The following is a 26,776-nucleotide window of genomic DNA, read 5'->3' as shown; positions in this document are numbered from 1 at the left end:
GACACAGGCAAACAGATGGTCAAAGATCTCCATATATGGGCATAAAATGGACACGGACAGAGATACAGATATCATATCTCCATATATGGGCATAAATGGACACAGGCAAACAGATGGTCAAAACGGGTCCTATGACAACAGGTATAATGGTTTGCATTAAAGGGGGAACCGGCACTGTGTCTGCAACACAGTCGGAGGCACAGACAGATACAGAGATCTCCATAATGGGCATAAAGGGACACAGACAAACAGATACAGAGATCTCCATATATGGGCATAACATAGATGCAGACCAGATACAGAGATCTCCATATATGGGCATAAAGGGACACAGACAAACAGATACAGAGATCTCCATATATGGGCATAAAATGGATGCAGCCAGATTCAGATATCTCCATATAAGAGCATAAATGGACCCAGGCAAACAGATGTTCAAAACAGGTCCTACAGAGATCTCCATATATGGGCATAAATGGACACATGCAAACAGATGGTCAAAACAGGTCCTACAGAGATCTCCATATATGGGCATAAAATGGACGCAGACAGATATCTCCATATATGGGCATAAATGGACAAAGGCAAACAGATGAGCTTAAATGGACACAGGCAAACAGATGGCCAAAACGGGTCTTACAGAGATCTCCATATATGGGCATAAAATGGACGCAGACGGACAGATATCTCCATTTATGAGCATAAATGGACACAGGCAATCAGATGGTCAAAACGGATCCTATGTCAGAACCATATTAGTATGTTTATTTCCTGGGCCACCCCTTGGTGGCGCCACTACAAGATGCTGAGCCCACAGCACCCACAGCGGGAATCGAACCCAGGACCTTCTAACTGTGAGGCGACAGAGCTATCCATAACACCATGCCACAATTCCCCTTATTTATTTGCCTCACATCAAATAAAAAAAACTAAATGTAAATGCTTAAGCGTTTGGGCAAAGAGCCAACCTGCCTCACAGAAAAGCAAAGAGCCTTCCTCTCTGCCGAAAAACATGTAAAAGCGTTTGATGCGAGCCAAACAAAAAGCTGGGGAAATGTCAGTATGTTGTAACCCTAACCCTAACCCTGTCCTCTATGAGTTGAGCTCTGAGATGTCAGTATGTTGTCCTCTATGAGTTGAGCTCTGAGATGTCAGTATGTTGTCCTCTATGAGTTGAGCTCTGAGATGTCAGTATGTTGTCCTCTATGAGTTGAGTTCTGAGATGTCAGTATGTTGTCCTCTATGAGCTCTGAGATGTCAGTATGTTGTCCTCTATGAGTTGAGCTCTGAGATGTCAGTATGTTGTCCTCTATGAGTTGAGTTCTGAGATGTCAGTATGTTGTCCTCTATGAGTTGAGCTCTGAGATGTCAGTATGTTGTCCTCTATGAGTTGAGCTCTGAGATGTCATTATGTTGTCCTCTATGAGTTGAGCTCTGAGATGTCAGTATGTTGTCCTCTATGAGTTGAGCTCTGAGATGTCAGTATGTTGTCCTCTATGAGTTGAGCTCTGAGATGTCAGTATGTTGTCCTCTATGAGTTGAGCTCTGAGACTGAGATGTCAGTGTGTTGTCCTCTATGAGTTGAGCTCTGAGATGTCAGTGTGTTGTCCTCTATGAGTTGAGCTATGAGATGTCAGTATGTTGTTGTCCTCTATGAGTTGAGTTCTGAGATGTCAGTATGTTGTCCTCTATGAGTTGAGCTCTGAGATGTCAGTATGTTGTCCTCTATGAGTTGAGCTCTGAGATGTCAGTATGTTGTCCTCTATGAGTTGAGCTCTGAGATGTCAGTATGTTGTCCTCTATGAGTTGAGCTCTGAGATGCGCTGCAGAACCTTTTTCATATCTTTACTGTTGGGGCAGAGAATCCTATTATCTCCATGTATATTATATATGTATATATATGTGTATCTTATCTCCATGTATATTTTCTTTTACTTGTGGGTTCATTTGCGTAAAATAACTAACGATCAAACAGTGTCAAACACAAGCATCCGAATTAGCAGATCGGCGAGCTTGAAGCGTGACGCGGCGTGAAGCGACACGTTTTCGTACTTTTGACGTTTTAAAAAAATAAACCGAATCCTGAAAAGTAACAGTTTTGGACGCATGAGTTTTCTACTCGATAGAGACAACAGGGACGTGCAGAGAACGTTAGAGAGGCAGGGGCTGACATTTATAAAAGGGCCTTTTGGTGGAAATATTAAAAAAGCAGACCTCCAAGCTCACAGCGCATCGCAGCGCCTTGGAGGTTGGCTATTTTCGGTATGTGATACCACACTGACCTAAGCATATTCAAGTCAATACTGGAGACAATGCTGCATTCAAGTTCAGGAGAGTTTGGACTGGGTAATTCTCTTGAATGCTGCCTTCAGGTATGGCATGGAAAGAGGGGGCATTTGCATTTCTTTCACCATAGTAAAAACTGGATTCATGGTCTGGAGAGGGCACTTTTTACAGACTGATAAAAGGGCAGGGGCTCAAGCCCCCTTTGATGTCTATGTGTGCACGTGCCTGATAAACAATAGCTTTTTGTAATAATGTTTACTGTATTCTGGGTGTTTAGCGCTCCGTTGAGGATCCTGTTGTTGAAGTTTTCTTCTCCAACTTGATTCTTTTGGGGCTGTTTTTGCTCTTTCTATAAAAAAGGTTTCTCAGTTTTGGAATAACATTAACGAGAGAAACTGAATTAATTGGAGACAAAGGACTTTAAACTCGTTTTGCTCACTTGATGATTAAACACACCAGTTAGTATTCATATGAAAGCATTAGCTAACACGTCATTTTGAAACAAAATAATAATAATAATAAATAATAATCTTCCACTGCAGTTTTCAAACTTTTTAAATGTCAAGGGACCCCATAACTCTGAGAGTGTTGGTTCCATTTGTACAGAAGTGTACCATAACTCTGAGAGTGTTGGTTCCATTTGTACAGAAGTGTACCATAACTCTGAGAGTGTTGGTTCCATGTGTACAGAAGTGTACCATAACTCTGAGAGTGTTGGTTCCATTTGTACAGAAGTGTACTTAACTCTGAGAGTGTTGGTTCCATTCCTACAGAACTGTACATGTGGTACTGTTTGTCTACTCACTGGGCTGGAGGTCTCGACATTCCCCTTCCTCTAGCGTGACGTCATCGATGGCGATGTCCCCCTCAATACCCGGGCCGCGGACGCCTTCCAAGACCACCTAGAGAGACAGAGATTTGTTTGTGTTTTTTTCATACTTGATCATACTCAGTGTTGGGTATTGTTACTTTTTGAAGTAGGAGAGAGGAGAGGAGAGGAGAGGAGAGGAGAGGAGAGGAGAGTGATTGATGAGGTGAGTGTATTCGTGGTCTCACCTGGAAGGATGCTGTGGGGTGGATGCTGACTTTGGCCTGCTTCCAGCGGTCACCTTGGTTACCAGTCAGCGACCAGGCGGGACCCTCCGAGGTCGTCTGGCCCTTCTGCTTCAGGAAGGCATTGAGGCTCCCTGAGAGAGAGAGAGAGAGAGAGAGAGAGAGAGAGAGAGAGAGAGAGAGAGAGAGAGAGAGAGGAGGTGTTAGTTACTTTACAGCACTGCCCGTAGCAAGGCATGCACACAGGCAGTGCCGCTTCTAGGACTCAGGTGGCGCTATGCAAGATTATTTTAGGTGTTCTGCAAACACATTTTTGGACACTGCTCCTACACATTTTGCCCTAAAATCACGCTGCGTCCTGACGGTCGCTTATCTCCCGATTAGGGAGTCTTACTGGTAAAGGTATATATCTATCTATCTATCTACATCATGCTGTACGGTGGGAGGTAATAGGGGGCATGCAGGCATATGCAAGTTGGTTGCAAGCGATGGTGGTGCCCGTGGGCAGACATAGGTAGTGATGTGGGTCGGCCCCCAGTGGTGTCTGGAAGACTGGCTCACAGGAGAGTCTGGTTGTTTTCTAAAGGCGCCTTTCCATTGGCATGGCACCACCCCACTCCACCCCACCCGGCCCCACACAGGTATTCCACTACAAGGAACTAGGTAGAGTGGTGTGAAAGTGGTACAAAACGTGGTAGTATAAAGTATCCACTCTAGAGTAGGTCCGAGCTCGGCTAAGCGGGGCCAAAGCAATGACATATAGACTGGTCAGTAGTAACATTACCAGGGGTCATCAGTGACTTATCTTCATTAATACTGAAAAGGTCAAACATCTCATCCATTCTACTTCTTCTTCATGCAAACTTCCAGTGATGCAAACTATTCTACTTCTTCTTATTCCCAGTGATGCAAACTATTTGAAATCTGGCAATTCTCATTTGAGACACTATTAACTACAGAGTGCTTTGTTTTGAACCAACAGGACCTTCCTTCCTTGAGTTTTCTTCAAGTGTGGAAGTTGTTTAACGCAGAGATCTTCATACATTTTAAATTAGACGTATAAACGAGTTGTTTAAGGCAGAGATCTTCATACATTTTAAATTAGACGTATAAACGAGTTGTTTAACGCAGAGATCTTCACACATTTTAAATTAGACGTATAAACGAGCAGCGACTAGTAAAAACTTCAGCTGTACTTTTAATGAAAGCACCAACAAGCAGTGGGAGAAAAAAACAAGAATAAATATTTCAGGGACCACAATGGAAATAAGTCGCAAGACTTTCTTGTGTTTGTGACCTTGACGCTTCTCAGATGAACATGATGTAACTTGTTTTTTTCCGCCTCATGTGGTGATTCTGGGCACTGGATGAGTTAAAGGTATACATACTGTATATGTTAATGTCTTAAACCCCTACAGTAGGTATCTCTACACTACAGTTTAAAAACAAATGCAACTGGCAACTCTGACGGGTTTCAGAGCCTTTTTAAATTCATTTCAATTCCGTTCCATTGGAAACCCTGATGGTTTAAGCATTTCAGCTCAGAGCATCAACAGATCACTGCACAGCACAGAGGAGGCTTTCACCAGGGAGCTCATTGTGAAACACTGCATAGCAAGAAGAAATAAAATACATTCTGAATTCACTCTCTGCGTACACATTGGAGCGTCAACACCACCAAGGAAAGTTGGCATTCATATTACTGCAGAAGAAGTACAATCATACAGTCAGTCTTTCCATGCCAAGCAAAATGTACAATAAGCAGAAAATACATCACTATAATAAACAAATGTACAATAAGCAGATCATACATCACTATAATAACCAAGATAACATGTCAGTACATCAACAATAAGCAGATAATACATCACTATAATAACCAAGATAACATGTCAGTACATCAACAACAAAACAACAAATGAATAGGAATATTAATCTAGAAAAAATAATAACAACATGGGTAAACCACACATCTAATCTACTAAAAACCTCTAAAACCTAAAAAAAAAAAAAGTTTAGGGTTGGGTTTAGGCTTAGCATTCACCAGGTTAGCATTCACCAGGTTAGCATTCACCAGGTTAGCATTCACCAGCGTTGGGACCTCAGAATCGCTATTTTCTACATTTTTCTGAAAATATTAGAAACATTTAACACTAAAAAAAATGATAAAATATGGAGACAATTGTCTGTTTGTTTGTTTTCTTCTCCTTTCCAACTAGACACCGTGCCCCCCCCCCCCCCCCGTCTGTGGGGACCCCCTGGCGGTCCACTCCGCGGCACATTGAAAACCATAGCTTCTCTTTGATAAATACCTCACGTATTCTATAATCCCTGTACATAAAGAAATGCCACCAGTATACTGTAGCTCATAATAACCAGCAACAAACCTTCCCCCAATGTTGTGTGCGGGATTAGCCTAGATTAAATTAAATAACTGAAAGAGAGAAAACCTTTTTCTGAAACAGTATTTTCTTTTTTTCTTACTAAAGATCAGACACACCACAGCGTTCAGTTGAAACTCCTAACTAAACTAGGTTAACAAGCTGAACGTTGTTGCCTGGTAGCAGCAGAACTGTGTTAAATCCAGACTAATTTGAAAACAGGACGGGGAAAAAGAAAGGCTTTGATCTGACAGTGTTTTGGAGCAAAAATAAAGAAAAAACATTTATTTCAGGTGAAGGGATGTTGGCCGATGGCAGCTGTCCCTTATGGCAGCGGTTCTCAGAGTGCAGCAGCTAGGGGAGAGCAGGGTAAACTGAGACACCCCCTGTATCTCGGCAATGGAACACATTTGTGGTCATGTGACCATTATATTTTCAAGACCCTTGACTTTCCGCCTTGCCATGAAGGAGAGGACCTGATAGTGCTGTAGAAAACATGCTTTTTTCACAAAGAAATGTTTTTTTTTTTGTATGTAAAAGGGTGTTTTCTTGCTGTCAACATAATCAGCTGCTGTGTCAAAGCACATTGATGCAGGGAGAACATGTTATATCATGCATGTTGATGAACTACCAACTTATACATCCATGTGATAGATGCAAGCTGAAGATTACCCTGAAGTGATAAGAGATGTCCTTTTTCCCAAAATGTGGCTGTGGGGTAAAGTGAGACACTATCTCTATCGTAAGTAGTAGACTTGGCCTATAAATTGGCCTATAAATAATCTAATTTTGCGGCCCACGGGGCACTGAGCAGGTGCACCAGGGTACCCAGTAGCATTAGTATTAGAATCTCTCGGTCGTCCTCAGACGTACCCAGTAGCATTAGTATTCGAATCTCTCGGTCGTCCTCAGACGAGCTTCCATCGGAGTCTCCAATCTTTCCGGTTCTCCATACACCCAGCCAGCTCCGAAGAGCTTTCAGCTCCCACATCCTTCTTCAGGACGTCCACATACGTTAACGCGGAACGTCCTCGTGATCGATGCCCGCGCGTTGGTTCCCACAGGACCAGCCTGCTGGCCGGGAGCTCCCGATGTCTGTGGCAGTGGCCGGCCAGCTTCATCCTCCTAGCTGCTACCTTCTTGCTGAGCCTCGGCAGTTGCCTGTACAGGTTCTTGTTGGTAATGTGGATGTTCTGGTCCACATTCAGAACAGCTTGTAGCATTCTGGTGTAGCACCCATCCAGGGACTTCTGCAGGGTGGGTGTCAGGGTCCAGCTTTCACAGCGCATAAGGGAGGACAGACTCCACAGTGGCGTGGAATAGGCTCAGCTTTATGTGTCGGGGGAGATTCGAGCACCAAACTCTTGACCTGGAGTTCAGGGCCCTCCACGCTAGTGCCTTCCTGACCTTAAGGTCCTGTTCTGTGGAGTTCATCCAGGAACCCAAGTATTTTAAGTCATTGACCTCTCGCAGAGCGTTGCCATCTGATGTTGTAATCGGCGGATGGTCCATGTGGATGTTATAGGTGATTACCTCAGTCTTCTTTGCATTCAGTCTGAGGCCAACCTTAGCACATTCCACCTCCACTCTGTTCAGGAGTTCCTGTGCTTGCTCCACACGGTCAGACACCAGGCAGATGTCATCTGCGTAGTCTAGGTCTGCCAGGGCTACAGCAGGGTTTCTACTAGACTTCCTTGGTGTAATTGTGAAGCCAAGCTCCTGCTCCCGCCCGTTGATGGCTTTCCTGAGCGCGTAGTCCAGAGCTATGATAAAGAGGAAGGGGGCAAGAGTGTCTCCCAGCTGCACCCCTGCTAGGATTTCGAACTCCTCGCTGATGCCATCTGGGGTTACCACCTTGGCTCTTGTGCCCTTGTACATGGCCTCTATGGCCCGTATTCGGGGGGACTCCGTAAGCCTGAGGATTTTCAGCATTATGCCTCTGTCTATTGAATCAAATGCCTTTTTGAAGTCAATGAAACACAGCACTGCCGTCAAGTTGTTCTTCTTCACCTCCTCAATGATTCTCCATAAGGCCAGGATCTGGCCTAAGGTGGTCCTTCCCTTTCTGAAGCCATTTTGGTTGTCCCTCAGGTGTGGGTCAATGGCGTCCCTAATCCGGTCTAGTATCATGTGGTTGTACATCTTCGCTATGACACAGGTCAGGCTAATGCCACGATAATTGTCTGGCTTAGACAGATCTCCAGATTTGGGAAGCGGGATGATGTTAGCTAGGGACCATATGTCGGGCTTGATGTTATCTATCAGAGCCTGGTTGCAGATCTCCAGTATGATGTTGTCGAGATCGCAGTTTTTAGGGACCTCAAGATAGAATAGAATAGAATAGAATAGAATAGAATAGAAGTTTATTGTCATTGTCACAATACAGTACAACAACATTAGGGGTGTGCATTTAAGGTGCACGTCTGCTTGCACAGTAATGTCTATCTGCAGTCCCAGGTTTGACCACCAGGCTCTACTGTGGTTCTGGGGGCTTCATTTACAAGACAAACACTAAAAGTTTAGTAAAAAAAAATTGGAGATGGAAGCTAAATCCATCCACATCACATTCAGCGTCTCGTTCTGAACACTGAACCAGACCTAAATTGTCTACAGCTATAATTTTATAATTTGCTGCTCACACACTTTTCAATGTGCTTAACACATTGACCGCCATTTTAACATACCTCCGTACTCCCACCTGCCATTCGTCTCCATAGACTTCCATGTAATTGGGTGTGCACGGATCATGCACACCCATGCCTAGATAATGCACCACGTGTGTCCACATTGCTCACAGCTTTCAAACAAAAAAATCCGAATGGAAATCCGTTCAGGCATTCATGAGATAACAGCCACTATGTTTAACAAAGATGGCTGCCAAAATGGCTGCCATGCTTGAAAGATGGGGTTGCTATGGGGGTTAAACATGCAATTTCGCGATTGCTATCATGCCTACTCCATTTTTTGGGGTCAAATTTTTTTTTTGAAAAAACTTTTTTTTTTATTTTTTTTTATTATTATTATTTTTTTTTTTAATTCTCGGGACTATCGGGCCTGGCGGGGAAAGACATTGGAATAATCTCAGGACTATCGGGCCTGGCAGGAAGGCATAATCATTGTGGTGACTATTATTTTCTAATTACTTTATTAAATAAAAGGACAGCTTTGCAGAGTTACATCTAATTACTTTATTAAATAAAAGGGCAACTTTGCCGACTTGCAAGCTAATTGCTTTATTAACTATAAAGAGCGACTTTGCAGAGTTTCTAACCCGAATTCCGTCGTTTTTATGTGAGGACGAGGACATGTGACTAAAACGTAAGACTTCACAATGAATTACATCTCATCGCTAGACGGCTGCTTTTTCAATGAATTGAGTACAAAGGACCCCAATGGAAACAAGACATAGTACTTTCTTGAATTTAAAGCTATACTGTGTAAGTTGCTCAACTAGTGGTCAGTAGCAGTAGAGCAAACCGCGGTCGCGTCTGCTTTTTTCGGCCGTTTTTCGCCGCGGACCGGGCATTCAGACCACCGCGTCCGCCTCGCCTCGCCGAGACCTATCCATAGAGGTCTTTCGTGTCCCTCTACGAGCCTCGGTTGGGGAGCTACATGCTGATGCAGAATGATGCATATGACGTAATTTTGCCGGAAAAACAGCCCCGGTCACGGCCACCAGGGCTCAGTAGAACACATATAAAGAAAAGGCTTTGGGAGCTGAAATTAACAGAGTGGGGGTTCTAAAACTTTAGCGATATGTTTTATAAAAAAAGTTACATAGTATAACTTTAAATCCTCTTAGAGGACCTTGTAACAAACTGTTTTTTTTTTCTGCAAACTGCTAATTAAGTATTTAATCAATCAATGCTCCATGGTCTGCTTTGGGTTATACCAGGGTTCCCCAATAGGCGGCCCGCGGGCCATTTGCGGCCCGCGGGGGGCTACTGTCTGGCCCCCACCAACCCCAGTAATAATGGTGGTATAAGAGCAGCAACAACACTAGTCTGTCGTCGTTGTTGGCTGGAAATCTTGTATCTCCAAATTTGTATGTTCTTTCGCAAAGTAAAGCCCTGCTTCATCATACAAGGCCGTCGCACAAAAGTAGTGAAGTAGCAGATCTACAAGCAAACAACGCCTCGCACCGCGAGGCGTTGTTTGCTTGTAGATCGGCTGTTTTCACTAGTTTAAATATTTTCAAAAATTATAAATTCAAAACGAACGCTTTTGGACATACAAGATTTTCACCCGACAACGACGATATCTGAACTGTCGCTGGAGTAGCGGGAACGCCACCGTCGCCCCCTGCAATGTTGTGGCCCTCGGCTTGGTACCCTAGACATAATTCAATGTTGTGGCCCTCGGCTTGGCACCCTAGACATGATTCAATGTTGTGGCCCTCGGCTTGGTACCCTAGACATAATGCAATGTTGTGGCCCTCTGCTTGGTACCCTAGACATGATTCAATGTTGTGGCCCTCGGCTTGGTACCCTAGACATGATTCAGCCCTTGGGGAAAACTAATTGGGGAACCCTGGGTTATACTATAGCAGTGTTTTTGAGAATGCCTTTATAATATAGGTACTATTTTTCATCATTAGAATTGTCCGTTGCTCCGTCTAGAATCCACAGCTCCATCCGTATGACGGTGTTGGGCAACGAAAATAGCCTACAAGCTTTTTATTTGTATTTATTTGATCCACTCACAGCAGCAAGCATACATTTATTAACTCATACATGTATTAACTCTTACATTTATTAACTCATACATGTATTAACTCATACATTTATTAACTCATACATTTATTAACTCTTACATTTATTAACTCATACATGTATTAACTCATACATGTATTAACTCTTACATTTATTAACTCTTACATTTATTAACTCATACATTTATTAACTCATACATTTATTAACTCATACATTTATTAACTCATACATGTATTAACTCATACATGTATTAACTCATACATTTATTAACTCATAAATCCAACAAAAACAGTTTGAGGTGATCAAAAGAAATAGGCTTATGAATCCCTATCCTACATAATATAAAAGCTTTAAGATACAGTAATATGATTATAAAAGTGTTTAAGATACAGTAATATGATTATAAAAGTGTTTAAGATGCAGTAATATGATTATAAAAGTGTTTAAGATACAGTAATATGATTATAAAAGTGTTTAAGATACAGTAATATGATTATACAAGTGTTTAAGATGCAGTAATATGATTATAAAAGTTTTAAGATACAGTAATATGATTATAAAAGTGTTTAAGATACAGTAATATGATTATAAAAGTGTTTAAGATGCAGTAATATGATTATAAAAGTGTTTAAGATACAGTAATATGATTATAAAAGTGTTTAAGATACAGTAATATGATTATACAAGTGTTTAAGATGCAGTAATATGATTATAAAAGTGTTTAAGATACAGTAATATGATTATAAAAGTGTTTAAGATACAGTAATATGATTATAAAAGCTTTAAGATACAGTAATATGATTATAAAAGTGTTTAAGATACAGTAATATGATTATAAAAGTGTTTAAGATACAGTAATATGATTATAAAAGCGTTTAAGATACAGTAATATTATTATAAAAGTGTTTAAGATACAGTAATATGATTATAAAAGTGTTTAAGATGCAGTAATATGATTATAAACGTGTTTAAGATACAGTAATATGATTATAAAAGTGTTTAAGATACAGTAATATGATTATAAAAGTGTTTAAGATACAGTAATATGATTATAAAAGCTTTAAGATACAGTAATATGATTATAAAAGTGTTTAAGATACAGTAATATGATTATAAAAGTGTTTAAGATACAGTAATATGATTATAAAAGTGTTTAAGATGCAGTAATATGATTATAAACGTGTTTAAGATACAGTAATATGATTATAAAAGTGTTTAAGATACAGTAATATGATTATAAAAGTGTTTAAGATACAGTAATATGATTATAAAAGTGTTCAAATTTACCAAGAGAATGTAAATGTAAAAAAACTGTAAATACAAGCAGACCATACATCAGCATAACGGCAAATCAAAGAATGCCTGTCCTACATATTCATGGTTTAAGATACAGTAATATGTTATAAAGCTCACAACGCACCACGCATGCGATGCGCTGAGAGCTTGCAGATGTACTATTTTGCCAGACACAGAAAGTACAGAATCAATATTTTGAATCCTGTTTGTCAAGTTTGTCCTACAATATAAAACAGGGCTTAAGTGGTTCGTCAGACAAGATTGTGTTTCACGTCGATTTAATGTTTTATTTTTAATAGATTTTTCACTACCATGCAGAAAGAGTTAAAGGGGTCCTGCCACGCCCCGAAATTATAATAGTATGATACAGTAGGATACAGTAGGTCACGTGGTCTTTTTTAAAACGGTCTGAAATCTCTGAATCAAATGATCCCATCCCCCGTAGCGCAGCCCCCTCCACTCGGAGGAGTAGAGAGACAGACAGGAGACAGCCTGGTCAGCAGATATGGGATTTATGGCTATTTGAAGTGAGCTGGATCTCTGAAATTGAGTACTTTTCCCACCACTGTTCATTAGAAAGGAACGGCTCCCTACTGTGAACCGAATCATATCGTTCATTTCAAAGAGCCGTTCAAAAGACTTGATTAGTTCGCGAACGTCACATCTATACTGGCCAGCCGCACGCAGTTCGAGGATGAGTTCGAGCGCAGCTGCCCAACTCAGTGAAAACATCGTGTTTTCCATTTCAATGAATAAACATAAACAAGCATATTCCCATGAACAATGGGGAAGTAACAACCAGTAACCACCGGAAATATAAGTTTTATAGCCACAGATTTATATATAAATGTGTGTCTTTAGCTGGTTAGCTTTAGTGCTAGCCCAGCTAGCTAGCCCTGTGGGAGCAGAGAAGTTGTGAGGGCTGTGACTGTGAGAGCGAGCCTGCGGGCGATGGGAAGAAAATGTACATTGTGCAGACATACAGTAAGTAACAGTCAATTAATTAATTTGATTGGCTTATCGTGCATTCCCACAATGACATCAAACAAATATTAACTTGTTTTTAATATCATTTCTTAAGGTGACAGTAACCCTTAAGGTGGCATAACCCCTTTAAGGTAGGCCGAAGGCAGGGGCGTCACAAGGGGGGGAAAGTGGGACTGAGTTACCAGGGCCCAAGGTGGAGGGGCCTTCATTATTTTATACTTTAGCTATTGAAAAATAGCAGATATACAAGCTCACAGCGCGGCACCGAGTGCCACGATGCAAGCTTGTAGATCTGCTATTTTTGAAAAATCGTGATTGAATTTATCTTTCTAATAGCAAACTTTTGTAACTCAAATTTGCTTCTGGGGGTCCCTGGAACTAATTAAAAAAATACATATATTCAAAGATTTGCACACATTTTCACGACTTTTCAAAATTAGCAGATCACGCTGTGAGCTTGTATATCTGCTATTTTTCAATAGATACAGCATAAAATAAGTAAGGCCCCTCCACCTTGGGCCCTGGTAACTCAGTCCCACTGCCCCCCCCCCCCCCCCACCCCTTGTGACGCCCCTGAGATCGAGAGAGAGGGAATATGGAACGTGTCCCCATCAGTGCGGTGCTCGCTCCCCCCCCCCATCAGCTCGCTCTCCCCTCACAACGACAGCACAATCTGTAAAAGCGAGCGATGAGCAGTGGAACGGAACACGACGATGAGCAGTGGAACGGAACACGACGATGAGCAGTGGAACGGAACACGACGATGAGCAGTGGAACGGAACACGACGATGAGCAGTGGAACGGAACACGACGATGAGCAGTGGAACGGAACACGACCCGCCGTTTCATCTCCCCGTCGGAGTGTTTAGCAACATGGGAGAAAAAAAAAGAAAAGTGCTGAGCTGGCGCTGCTGCCTCCACAACGTTCTGCTGCCTCCACAACGTTCTGCTGCCTCCACAACGTTCTGCTGCCTCCACAACGTTCCCACTTTGAACAAAAAAAGAATAGCGTTTTGGGATCGGTGGTGTCAGTGTCACCTCATCCTCCTCGGGAAAGTCAGGAGCTATAAATATATAATATATAATATATATATATATATATATAATATATAAATGCTACGCGACACGTTGGCGGTGACATCTGTGAAGTAGAAATATATATAATAACACGGGGATACGGAAAATATGTGGAATGTAGCAAAGCAAAGAGGAAACGTACAATACCTCAGGGGGGGGGTGGGGGGGGGGGACTTCAAGGCCAGCCCAGCTTTGGTGAAGAGGACAACAACTGCATCGCCAGGCGCTTCTAAAACAGAACGGCTTGTGTGCGTGCGCGTGTGTGTGTGTGTGTGTGCGTGCGTGCGTGCGTGCGTGCGTGCGTGCGTGTGCGTGTGCGTGCGTTGCAGCGGTGCTCGCGGGACTTAATCCTGTAAACAAATGGCTCCACGGGGCTCCAAAGGCAAACTTTGAAGTGTGCAGGGGTAATTAAGTGTGACCTTGTATCACAGGTAGGCTTGGTGACAGGAGAGTCCCTTTGAGCCCCCGGCCACCGGAGAGCGAGAGGAGTAGAGGAGAGGAGAGGAGAGGAGAGGAGAGGGGAGGGAGAGGAGAGGAGAGGGGAGGGGGAGGGAGGAGGGGAGGGGAGAGGAGAGGAGAGGAGAGGAGAGGAGAGGAGAGGAGAGGAGAGGAGAGGAGGGGCACCCCATCTAGGCCCCTTAGAGGAGAGGAGAGGAGAGGAGAGGAGAGGAGAGGAGAGGAGAGGAGAGGAGAGGAGGAGGGGGGCACCCATCTAGGGCCCCTTAGAGGAGAGGAGAGGAGAGGAGAGGAGGAGGGGGCACCCATCTAGGCCCCTTAGCGGAGAGAGACGAGAGAGGGGGCCAACCTGGCTGTGACTCGCCTCAACGGGGGGAAATCACAACTCCCAGCTGTGACTCTCTATTCTTTAGAGTCTCACAGCTGTGAACACTTAGACCAGGAGTGGTTCTCGAACGTCTTAATTTCAAGGACCTCACTGTAAAGGCAGGTCTTCACCGCATAGAATCTCCCACAAATCGCCATCGGAAAGCATCGGGTGGCGACAGGTAGCCATCGGGAGCTCATCGGCAGGTTTTCGGCAGCGGGTCGGGAACGCTATCGAACCAGTATCGACAGAAAACTGGCAGACTGGACTCTCCCAGTTTTGTTGAGTCGCCCCTGGCCCCGTCGGAAGGATTGAGGTGGTTGTAGATTGGACAGTTTGCTACTGCTGCAGAACCATGCAAGCCTAAACAAGCCAGAGACATTTCCCTGTCACACATTTTAACTAAATACCATATTCTCAACTCTCAATTCCTATACCAATCGACTCCAAAGCAAAGCTACAAGCTAGTAGGCTAGTATTTTTTATATACTGTCTTGTTATTTCCGCCTCTCTCTTGCACAAAGAGCCTCTGGTTGCCAGATTCTGTGAGTGAAACAAGCGACCAGGTCTATAAGAAAACAAGCCCAAAAGAAGCGACCAGTTTCACCTCTTGAGCTATATTACTTAAGCTATTTTCTAAAAGAATGTTGAAAGCAAGGCCAAATAAGCAACTACACTTCAGAAACAAGCCCAAACAAAAGCAACCCGCAACTAGCAACATTATAGGAAAACAAGATCAAAGTTGCTTATAATGAGCAGACCTGGCAACACTGCCACACAGTAACTACAGTTGGCGTTGGCTGAAAAAAAAAGTACTTTGCAGTTCTCTGCAGTCTGTGTACAGTCAGAAGGAGTCTCCTGTTGGTGTGGAGACACCTTAAAGAACAACTTTGTTTTTTTTACAACAATGGTTCATATTTTAGATTGTAATTAGGGAAAAGAAAAGGGTGAGTGTTAAAATGTTATCATTTGCTTCGTTCTATTGTTTTATCACGTTTACCGTGCTAAAATGTGGGGCATGCGTACGCATGGGGGCATCCGTACAAGTGGCTAAATATGTCTTTTTAGACACAATAAGCCAGCAGTTTCTTTATTGCTATTTACAGTAACACTTCTAGCCCCCATAAGTCACATCCAACCATGAAAGGTTGCGTTGTATCTTGGGAATGGGCTTATTCTGTGTAAAATGACATATTTAGGTCTTGTACGACTGCCCCCAGCCACTGAAATAAAAATCTCTAAAAACAATAGAAAGAAGTAAATTAAATCATTTTAACACCCATCTTTTATATTCTTTAATTACAATCTAAAATATGAACCCTTGTTCTAAAAAAACAAAGTTGTCCTTTAAGGGGAAGGAAGGCCCTCTCAGCTGCAGGACAGTCCTGAGAAGGTCTTGGATAAACTAAACGGGTGCAGGTTCTGATAACCCTTCTAAAGGGAGGAAACAATCCAGACTCTTCAGAGAAAACGTAGGGAGTCGTTTCTTTAATGAACACTGACTGACGAAGGCCTGCGTGTGAAACGCGCCTCTTTGTTTGGTTGACTGCTGCTACGGATCATCATTAAAGGACCTACACCATGAATTTTCACTTTTTCTATTTTAAAACCTTTTTTTGGGGTCCCACTGGCACCTTCTATCCTCACAAAGTCCTATTTCTGTACATTGTGTCTTTCTCTGGTTTTGGAAGACAGAGATGAAAAGCTTTCCACGGGTTCTCAGAACAGTGCTGTTCTGAGAGTTGACGCATGTGACGTCACACGCGTTTCCCGTTTTTTTTTTCAGAGTCAAAAAAAAAAAATTCAAAACAATTTTTTTTCAAAACTTTTTTTTTTCAAAACTTTTTTTTTTCAATTTTTTTTTTTTTCAAAAACATTTTTTTTTCATAAACATTTTTTTTTTCAATTTTTTTTTCAAAACTTTTTTTTTCAAAATTTTTTTTCAAAACTTTTTTTTTTCAAAAACTTTTTCAAAAAACTTTTTTTTTCAAAAAACTTTTTTTTTCAAAAAACTTTTTTTTTCAAAAAACTTTTTTTTTTCAAAAACTTTTTTTTTTTTCAAAACACTTTTTTTCAAAAACCTTTTTTCAAAAACTTCTTTTTTTTCAAAAAACTTCTTTTTTTTCTGGAAAAACCCCACTAGATGCGCCCCTGAGCAAACAGAGGCCGTTTTGGTATTGCAGCTGGAGAGCCTCATTATAGTAGAGCTAGAACAAACAAAAAGAATGGTCAGAGTGTTTGTTGAGGGTTAAAACCTGTCTAAGACTCAATTTTGAGCATATATTTATACAAAAAATATAGTTTTAAAAGCATGGTGTAGGCCCTTTAAGACTCCTATAAGACTTCTACAGAGAGTGAGAGATGGTTTCTTCTCTTCATTTCAAGAACCCCCAAAACTCTGAGAGTGTTTACCGATGGAACCAAAGGGGCAAGAGTCCATTTGGTTCCACGTGGACACTCTCAGAGTAAAGGGGAACACACACCGTACGCGGAGGCGGCGCGGAGGCGGCGCGGAGGCGGCGCGTTAAAACATACGGCCCCGTTATGTTCAATGAACTACAGTAACCCACACCGGCGGCGTCAGACGCTCGCCGTCGCGCCGATACGCCACTGTTCTAGTTTTCCAGCGTTGCCGCGCGGTGAACATGTTCTCCCATGGTTCTCCCCACCGGGGGAAATGGATGTGCTGTGTGGCAGCGCGCCGCGTCCAGTTGGGGTTACCGCGCGGCACTTCACGTGCGTCGATACCGGTTCTCGACCTTTAGACCTTTAGACCAGTGGTTCTCGACCTTTAGACCTTTAGACCAGTGGTTCTCAACCTTTAGACCTTTAGACCAGTGGTTCTCAACCTTTAGACCTTTAGACCAGTGGTTCTCAACCTTCTCAAGCCGCCACCCCCAAAATAATCATATTTTTAAACCCACGGTTCTATTGTGAAAATAGCAGATCTACATGCTCACGTTTAATTCGTCAGTTTAGAGGTTTTAAAAAGTCCTTAAATTGTCACTTAAACGTTATGCTGGTTTGTTTACTGTTGAAAGAGAAAACAATGTTAATCATCTGGGGACCCCCTGAAAATAATGTGGGGACCCCCCCTGGGGGTCCCGAACAACAGGTTGAGAACCACTGCTTTAGACTAAATACAGTACATGAAATGCATTCATGCTTGCAGGCCATTCTCTACACCCAGTTTACATCTGGATTATAATTAACAGGTTTACATCTGGTTTACATCTGGATTAGAATTAAGAACCAAAACAACAATAAATAAGCCATGGGGGGTCAACGGTAATTCAGCCCAATCAGGGAGACTAAATTAACGAGGATCGTTAATGATTGGCTAATCACTGTGCTCTGATAGATACTTCCAGTCCTTGATTACCATTGGCTGCTGAGTGCAGTTGTAAAATACTCAATAAAGTGGTGCATTTAAACAGTGCTCTACAGTGTGCATTACACACACACACACACACACACACACACACACACACACACACACACACACACACACACACACACACACACACACACACACACACACACACACACACACACACACACACACACACACACACACACAGTGCTCTACAGTGTGCATTACATTTGTGACAAAAAAAAAGCCTTTTCATGACGGCATGTTTGGCAACCATTTTAGGAAATAAAAATGTCAATAAGCCACGTATGGCCCCTCCTCTCCGCACAGGCACGTGCACACCTAGACATCAAAGGGGGCTTGAGCCCCTGCCCTTTTATCATCAGTCAGTAAAAAGTGTCCTCTCCAGACCATGAATGCAGTTTTTACTATGGTGAAAGGAATGCAAATGTCCCCTCTTTCCATGCCATACCTGAACAGAGATGGGAAGTAACGAGGTACAAATACTTCGTTACTGTAACAAAGTACATTTTTCAGTACTTTGTACTTTACTGAGTAATTATTTTTCTGGGTACTTTTTACTTTTATCCGTTACATTTTAACACTAGTATCTGTACTTTTACTCCGCTACATTTTCAAAACAGGCTCGCTACTTTTATGTTAATGTTGCGCCGATGCGTGGCAGATCAAACAAAAATGATTAAAGCGCTTGATCATCATTCATAGAGGCTGCGGTGGTGACGCTCTGCTGCTGGCCAGAGTGAGAGTCACTGCGTCAAGCACCGGTCTATTTACTTCCTGTAACTAGACTACCAAATAAAACTAATCATATATCCTACAAAATAGCCTACTACCCCATGCTCTTATTTTGAAATCCACGGTTTTCAGAGGAAGAGGAAGGAAGGTGGTTTAATTCTACCATCATGCTGTAAACCATTCATCTCGTCACAGCTTTCAAACATGTCAACAATTAATTCACGTGGATTATAACTACTATGGATTATAAACACAAGACTTTGGCCATGCTGCTCTTTTAACCTCCGAAGCTTAGGTGAGTCAGTGCCATTGGATTATGGATAAAGTTCTGTATGGAAAAAGTTAAACGTTCTGCAGACTCTGCACAACTGTAGCTTCGGTCATCTTTGCCTCGCAAAAGCCTTTAGCGTGTGTGTGTGTGTGTGTGTGTGTGTGTGTGTGTGTGTGTGTGTGTGTGTGTGTGTGTGTGTGTGTGTGTGTGTGTGTGTGTGAGAGAGAGCGCGCGCGCGCGCGTGCGTGCCCTCATGCGCGTGCATGCATGTGTTTGTTTGAATTGATTGATTGAATACTTGATTAGCAGTTCGCATAGCAAACACACTACTGTATGATTATCATCCATACAGTCTGTATGGCTTGTTTACATTGGGGTCCTCTGACAGACATGCAAAACATCTTAAAGTATAACAGTCAGAAATCTGTCTGTCTGTGGATGTGAGATGTATTATAATTATAATTGAACAATGAAAACGACATTCTTATTAGGAAACCTTATCTGTATTTTAACATCAGTCATAATGGTGTGGGCCTACTTGGTGGTCAATTGGCACTTAAAAAATGGGTTACAAAATCGTGGGATATACATATATATTTTTTATAATAATAATGATTGTTCTTGGAGAGTCAAATATTATCTATAACTGGTACCAGGCCTGGAATTTCATCATTTTAGGGGCAAGGCCAGTTGGCCTTTACTGTTGTCAAACTTTTGAGGGCACAAAGGCCAAGTGCCAGGGCAGGAAGGCCATCAATTAAAACAATGATTTTAAGTCCACGCCAGTAATAATTAATTTAGCTTAAACATTAAGGAAGATTACATTTTTAATTAGGCTAATGTAATACCTTTCAATTAAATAAATATCAAAAAGCTGTTTATTTATGTTTTTCCATGTGCAGCGGTGTAAAGTAAGTACATTTAAGTATTGTACTTAATTTGTTATTGTAATTTTGAATAACCTTTAGTTACTAGTTACTTTTTATATAAATTATAATATTATTATATACATGAACCACTAGCCCTATTTAGGCTGTTTTTCAAAAGCTGTAGGATCAAAACGAATTTATTTTATTACATACATTTTACTTAAACATGTTGACGACAGTCCTTATTAATCATAAAAACAAATTCAGTATCACACATTGCTTTTTTCTTAGTTTCCTAGGCCAATTACCAAAAAGCAGACCATTTTACCTTACTTCACCCTATACTTTTGCGCTTCCAAAAAGTGTCCCAATTTATCTGACTTCACCCTATTGTTTTACACGTAACAGCGTAGCCTACTTTGCGCTTCATTGCAGAGCTGCCTGCTGCTGTACAGTCTCAGTCTTCATTTGGATCATTGGATTTACAATCTTTTCTTTCTTGTACAAACATGTGATTTAAAGGGGAGCTTTAGCAACACAGCACATTGGATACAGCTCGTTTTGTGTTGACGGCACTCACAGCAGGCAGCGGCTTGAAAAAAAAGGAAAGAGAGAGAGAAAAACGTTCACTCTCTTGCTGCCTTGGACATAAAGGGAGACAAATGTATCCGTCCATGCAGTGAGCAACTGGAAAGCTGGCGTCTCATATTATCAAAACTAACTAGCACAGCACACAGGTGCAGCCAATGACATTAATGCACATTGTCGTAAAATACAGACAAGACAAGCAGCAGAGCTCCGTTTGAAGGCATTCGTTCGCACGTCCAGATGTATTCAACAGGATGCGTTAGATTTAACTCCCGTTTAGCCCGGTGATGCAGCTTTTGTGTTGTATAACACTGTGTCGCGGGACTCCAGTGGCTGCTACGAGCATAAATCGAATCTACTACTGGTCATATAAGGAGCTCAACCAATCGGGCACTGCTGTCACCGTAATGACTGGAAAATCGCACAGATGGAAAACGGTGAAATGAAGTTAACGGACTGCTGTGGGCACCGGGGCACCACGGCCACTGTGGCCGTTTGGGCATGTCATTTTTCGAGGGGCACACGGCCAAAGAGAGGGGCAACGACGGCCATGGCCGTCGTGGCCGCCGTGAATTTCCTGCCCTGACTGGTACTCAGTCTAATAAAAACACTGCTGCATTTAGATTTCACATCATAGTAGGAAACCAATTCTGGGCCAGTTTTAAGACGTATGTTTGGTGGGGATCTTTTAATTTTAATATCCTTCAAATTCTAAAAATATACGGTAAAAATACTTTTACTTTTACATTAAAAGTACTTTTCAAAGCACGTGCTTTTTACTTTTTACTTGAGTAATTATTTGGAATGAGTACTTTTACTTTTACCAAAGTCGTCGTTTTTTACTTTTACTTAAAGGGGCACTCCACCACTTTTCAACCTATCTTCATATAATAGGTCCTCACTAATGTTCATGATAAAATATCACAATTCTTTTCTACTCAGTTTGGGTCTCATAGGAGAGCTGTGGGTGGGTCAAATCCTTCCTACCGGTGACATCATCAATGGGAAATGAAAGCTAATAGAAACTGCAGGCTTTCTATTCCTGAAAAAGTTGCAATGTTAACTCATTGAATGCCATTTCAAGATGGCCCCCAAGTACCAGACTGCCACTATCCTAGATTTCTAGTGCACAGATCAATTTTTAGTGCACGGATCGTGCACGCCCATGCACCATATATGCATCATATGTGTAGTACTTTTTAACAGCTTTCAAACAAAAAAATCCGCTTGGAAATCCGTTCAGGCATTCATGAGTTACAAGCCTTCAAAGTCAGACAAAACAACACTGCCACCTTCCTAAATTTCTAGTGCACGGATACATTTTTAGTGCACGGATCGTGCACGCCCATGCCTAGATCATGCACCATATGTGTAGTACTTTTTAACAGCTTTCAAACAAAAAAATCCGCTTGGAAATCCGTTCAGGCATTCATGAGATACAAGCCTTCAAAGTCAGACAAAACAGCCATTTTTGACATTTTGAAAGATGTGTTTGTTATGGGGCTAAACATGCAATTTCGCAATTGCGATCATGCCTAATACATTTGAGGCATTTTTAGAACATTTTTTATAAAAAAAATTTTTGAAAAAAAAAAATTTTTTTTTTTTTTTTTTTTTTTTTCAAAATGGCTTCCAACTCGGGAAACTCGGGCTGTGGCAGCCTGGGACTACTGTAATAACTCGTGAAACTCGTGCCTTGGCAGTCAATGAGTTAACACAATTAGTGCCTCTTAATCTGAAGGTTGCTTGGTGCCTCGGTGCCACGCCGTTTCCCTCCATAGGCCGCCGCTATTATTTTGAAGGGCTGGAAGGGGGTTGTTTTTGTTTTTTTGGATTATCACTTGACGGCAACGATTACGTCATCTAGTCACATGACAGTGTGGGACAAGAAGAGGAAGATGGCTGCGCCCTGCCTTGTGCCTTGTTTACATTTAGATCTGCTGCAAAATGTCTCAAAATGGCTATTTTGTTTAAATGAAGTTTCTTTATGGGCCTCTCCATTGACTTAACATTGAGGAGCTTCACTTCGCGTGCACGCCCAACGTGCGTTGTAAACAAATCGCCGACATTACCGATGCGGGCGGGACCGGAGCGACATTAAGTAAGTAATAATATCTTTACTGTATATACAGTAAGATTCACAGTCCTCACCGTCAACGGCGCCATGGTATTAACCCTTTCAATGACGGTGAGGACTGTCAACGGCAGCAGAACAGTTAAAGTGGAAGCCATTGTTCTCGTGATAATAAAAATCTATTATTTTTTTCTCAAAAATATTATTATTATTTTTTTGTCAAACGATGAGTAGAAAAAAAATTGTGCTATTTTATTATGAACATTAGTGAGGTCCTATTATAATGAAGACAGGTTGAAAAGTGGTGGACTACTCCTTTAAGTACAGAACGTGAATACTTTTCCCATCTCTGTACCTGAAGGCAGCATTCAAGAGAATTGCCTTGTCCAAACTCTCCTGAACTTGAATGCAGCATCTTAGGTTGAAAGAATAATTTTCCTCTCTGTGTAGAAATCAAGTATAGAAAATAGCCGAGGTCTGCTATTCTCAATATTTCCACCAAAAGGCCCTTTTAGAAATGTCAGCCCCTGCCTCTCTAACATTCTCTGCACATCCCTGTCTCCACGTCTTGCGCCTCTTAACCGCTCTAAACCCACGGCCGCTCTAAACCTACGGTAAAACCGTGTGTGGGGGGGGGGGGGGCTCTCGAGGCGTGTGTCCCTTCCTTATCAGACGCACTGAAATCACACACAAACTCCCCACATTCCTCTGACTGACAGAGAGAGAGAGAGAGAGAGAGAGGAGAAAGAGAGAGAGAGAGAGGGAGAGAGAGAGAGAGAGAGGAGAAAGAGAGAGAGAGAGAGAGAGGAGAAAGAGAGAGAGAGAGAGAGAGAGAGGGAGAGAGAGAGAGAGAGAGAGGAGAAAGAGAGAGAGAGAGAGAGGAGAAAGAGAGAGAGAGAGAGAGGGAGAGAGAGAGAGAGAGAGAGGAGAAAGAGAGAGAGAGAGAGAGAGAGAGAGAGAGAGAGAGGGAGGAGGTGATGGTGCTGATGCTAAATGAGGCATTGTGAGGGGCCTCTCGTAGGATCTGAGCCGGAGCTTCAGAGCTCCTTGACATTTAACCCATTCATCATCACACCACCAACATCTACCCCCCCCCCCCCCCCCCCCCCCCCATTCATCATCACACCACCAACAGCTGCAGCGGGCCTCCTTCACCATCAGGGATGTTGCTTCACATTCTGGGCCCTGGGTACAAGGATTCACTGCGGGCCCCCCATGAATGTTCTTCATATTTTCTGCTTTAACTATTGAAAAATATCAGATATACAAGCTCACAGCGTATTTTTTAAGTCTTTGAATATTTCAAATCATTCTAAGGTTTAAAAAAAACATATATATATGTTTCTATGTCAGTAGTGCTCAAACCTTTTCATGTCAAGGAACCCCAAAATGATATGTATTTGGCAACGGACCCCCATCTCAAAATATTTAGTTCCAGGGACCCCCCAGAAACAACATTTGAGTTACAAATGTTTGCTTAAAAAATACATATATTCAAAGATTTGCACACATTTTCACAACTTTTCAAAAATTGCAGATCTGCAAGCTTGCAGCGTGGCACTCGGTGCCGCACTGTGAGCTAGTAGATCTGCTATTTTTCACTAGCTAAAGTATAAAATAATATAAGGCCCCTCCACCTTGGGCCCTGGTAACTCAGAGCCCCCCCCCCCCCCCCCCCCCCCCCATTGTGACGCCCCTGTGGATGGTGAAGGAGGAAGGGAGGGTGTCTAGCGATCAATCTGTGTAAATTGAAAATGTCACGGCCTGCTCAACCTCGGTGGGGAGGCTTGAGGAGCCACCTCCGCCTATGGAAGTTTTGCCTTCTGAATAGTGAATGAGCCTCAAGACCTCATTGAAAACATATATAGTAAGGGTGCGGGAAAAAATCGATATGAATCGATTATCGGTTTCAACACTAGCGATACGGCCGCATCGATGCGCGTTTACCCGGATCGGTCCAAATCGCGGCCGTATCGGTCGATGTATCGGTCCTAAAGTAATTAATCGGATTAATCGGATTTTAGCATTAAATAATTAACCTGCTGTGAAATTCTGAACTTACTTACTCATCGTTTACTGTTACAAATCATTACTTCAAAAGTGAGCGCTCTGCTAGAGCACAGTCAGTGCTGCAGTGCAACGGAAAGAAAAAGCTGCCTGCTGCTCTGTCCTCCAAATAGAGCTGGGTTTCTGCGTAATGCAGTCACTGTCCTGCGGGAAGCCGCAGATCTACAAGCCCACAGGGTGTTGCATGTGGATGGGTTGTAAACTTATAGATCTGCTACTTCCGATGCAGCGTGTATGACGCTCGCATGTGCGACACACAGCGACTTGTAAACAAACCAACAACGTGGTACTGTAGTTGAGTTCCATCACTATGGATACATTATTCCAGTGGAGAAACGCAAGTTTGGATTTTATAAGAATGCGACCTGAATGCGACAGTAATGGATTGGATTATAACACTTTTCCCAGTAGAACCCGGTTCTACTAGAACCATCAGAAGTCCCCGCGCTTGTCGACAGCAAAGGTAATAATCACAGCATCAGCTTTTATGGCAAAGGGCTACTATAGAGTATTGGTTTTCAAAGTGGGGTCCGGGGACCCCCAAGGGTCCTTGAGGGAGTTCTAGGGGGTCCTCGGCGAAATGATAGGAACCAAATGGACCCTTGGGTATGTGTAACTCAGGGGAGTGTACAAATGGAACCAAATGGACCCTAATGAACCCTTGGGTAAACTTAAGACAGCCTGATCCATGTCAAACTGGAGGTCCTTGACATTGATTTTTTTAGAACTACTGCAGTAGAGCCATAAGATAACAAGTAGACATGATGTGTGCCAGACTTCAAATGTTGCACTTATAGCCTACTTTATACTGCTGTTGTTACTGTTGTAAAGTGGATCTCTTTGAAATGATCTTATTGACTGAATAACAGCAGGCTCTTTTACTAGTTTTATTTGGTGATCTGATCTGTGGCATTGCTGAGGATTGATCTGATCCGTGGCATTGGTGAGGATGTATTTTAGTTTTTCAGTGTTATTATAGCAGCTTTGCAAAGTACACTTATTGCACTGTACTGAAGCCTGAAGGGCCAGGCCTTTTGTGTGTTTGTTTTATATTTCTCCACCTGACCAACTGTAACTGCTAAAGTGAAGTTCTTAGAAATGGGTGTGTGAGACAGATTTTCAAACCATGTCAGTAGGCTTTGTAGTTTACATTAATTATTTTTTGTATCTACATGTCTGTGTCTATTTATGATTTGTCATCCATCTTTCTTTACAATTTTCTGTTATTCCATGGTCTTTTATGAGATATCCATTATTTGAAGGTCAGCAATGCTACTTTATAGATTATAGCTTCTTAACCTGTTATCAGTTCTCGGCCCGCCGGCGGGCCCAACGGCCGTACTTTGACAAACATTCACGTCCACGCAAGCGTGTGTTTCACCTACACGGGCATGTCGCATATCTATAGAAAGCCACAAGTCTTGTGATTACAGAGCTGCAAACGTGTGTGTAGCATCAAAACTCGCGCTACTATCAACGTTGAAGTCCGACATACATAAACAAACAAATGTTGATAAAGTTGTAACTACTCACGTTCAGAGATGGTTTCTAGTCCACCAACATGATCTATTTCCACAATAATGATGTTCTTAGTTCGTGTAAAGTACACATAATCCAAGCCATTGATTGAAAATAGTCCAAACCATGTTTTCCTTCATGCCATCACTGTTCTGGATTGGCAGACATACAAACATGATGACGACGAAAGACAACTCTTCACGGTGTTTTGCATTTAAATCCAGTCCACATTTTCAGTATAACCTCTTGTTTGCTCTTAAAATCATAGCTCAAAATGGCCCCCAAACGATTGACACTTCATTTCACCCAATTGGAGCTTCTAGTCCTGTCCCATCCCCCCAATAGCAACCAATGGTCTGTGTTCAGAGGCGGTGCATGGCCATGTTTCCTGTGCCATAGATTCAGCCAGTGGCAACAGGTTGTTCTGATGACTGGCACATCTTATAGCCAATAAAATTCTCAGAAAAATTATGCCTAATTTGTTTTGGCTGAAGTGAACTACAATACCCAAAAACCCCTGCGTAACAGCACCACTGGACGTGCGTAAATACGCAGCAGCGCGCCGAATGTCAGACCAAGAGTGTTAGGGCTGTCAGTAAAATAAATAAATAAAATAATAATAATAATAAATAAATAAAAATAATA

General features: G+C 42.2%; 1 protein-coding gene across 1 annotated transcript in view; it reads right to left on the bottom strand.

The window, feature by feature from the left end:
* Positions 1 to 3,083: 3,083 nt before the first annotated feature.
* LOC308301206 (MAM domain-containing glycosylphosphatidylinositol anchor protein 2) overlaps positions 3,084 to 26,776 on the bottom strand; it is a gene marked incomplete at both ends in the record, with an annotated part of 355,705 nt that continues 332,012 nt past the window's right edge. The window contains 2 exons of the mRNA XM_080745102.1: positions 3,084 to 3,188; positions 3,343 to 3,473. Coding sequence (XP_080601228.1) covers positions 3,084 to 3,188; positions 3,343 to 3,473 — 236 coding nt within the window. The remainder of the gene's footprint in view (positions 3,189 to 3,342; positions 3,474 to 26,776) is intronic.

Source organism: Nannobrachium achirus (genome assembly GCF_963921795.1).
Source record: "Nannobrachium achirus genome assembly, chromosome: 16".
In the NCBI taxonomy this organism is placed as follows: domain Eukaryota; kingdom Metazoa; phylum Chordata; class Actinopteri; order Myctophiformes; family Myctophidae; genus Nannobrachium; species Nannobrachium achirus.
This window is presented reverse-complemented; position numbering and strand designations above follow the sequence as displayed.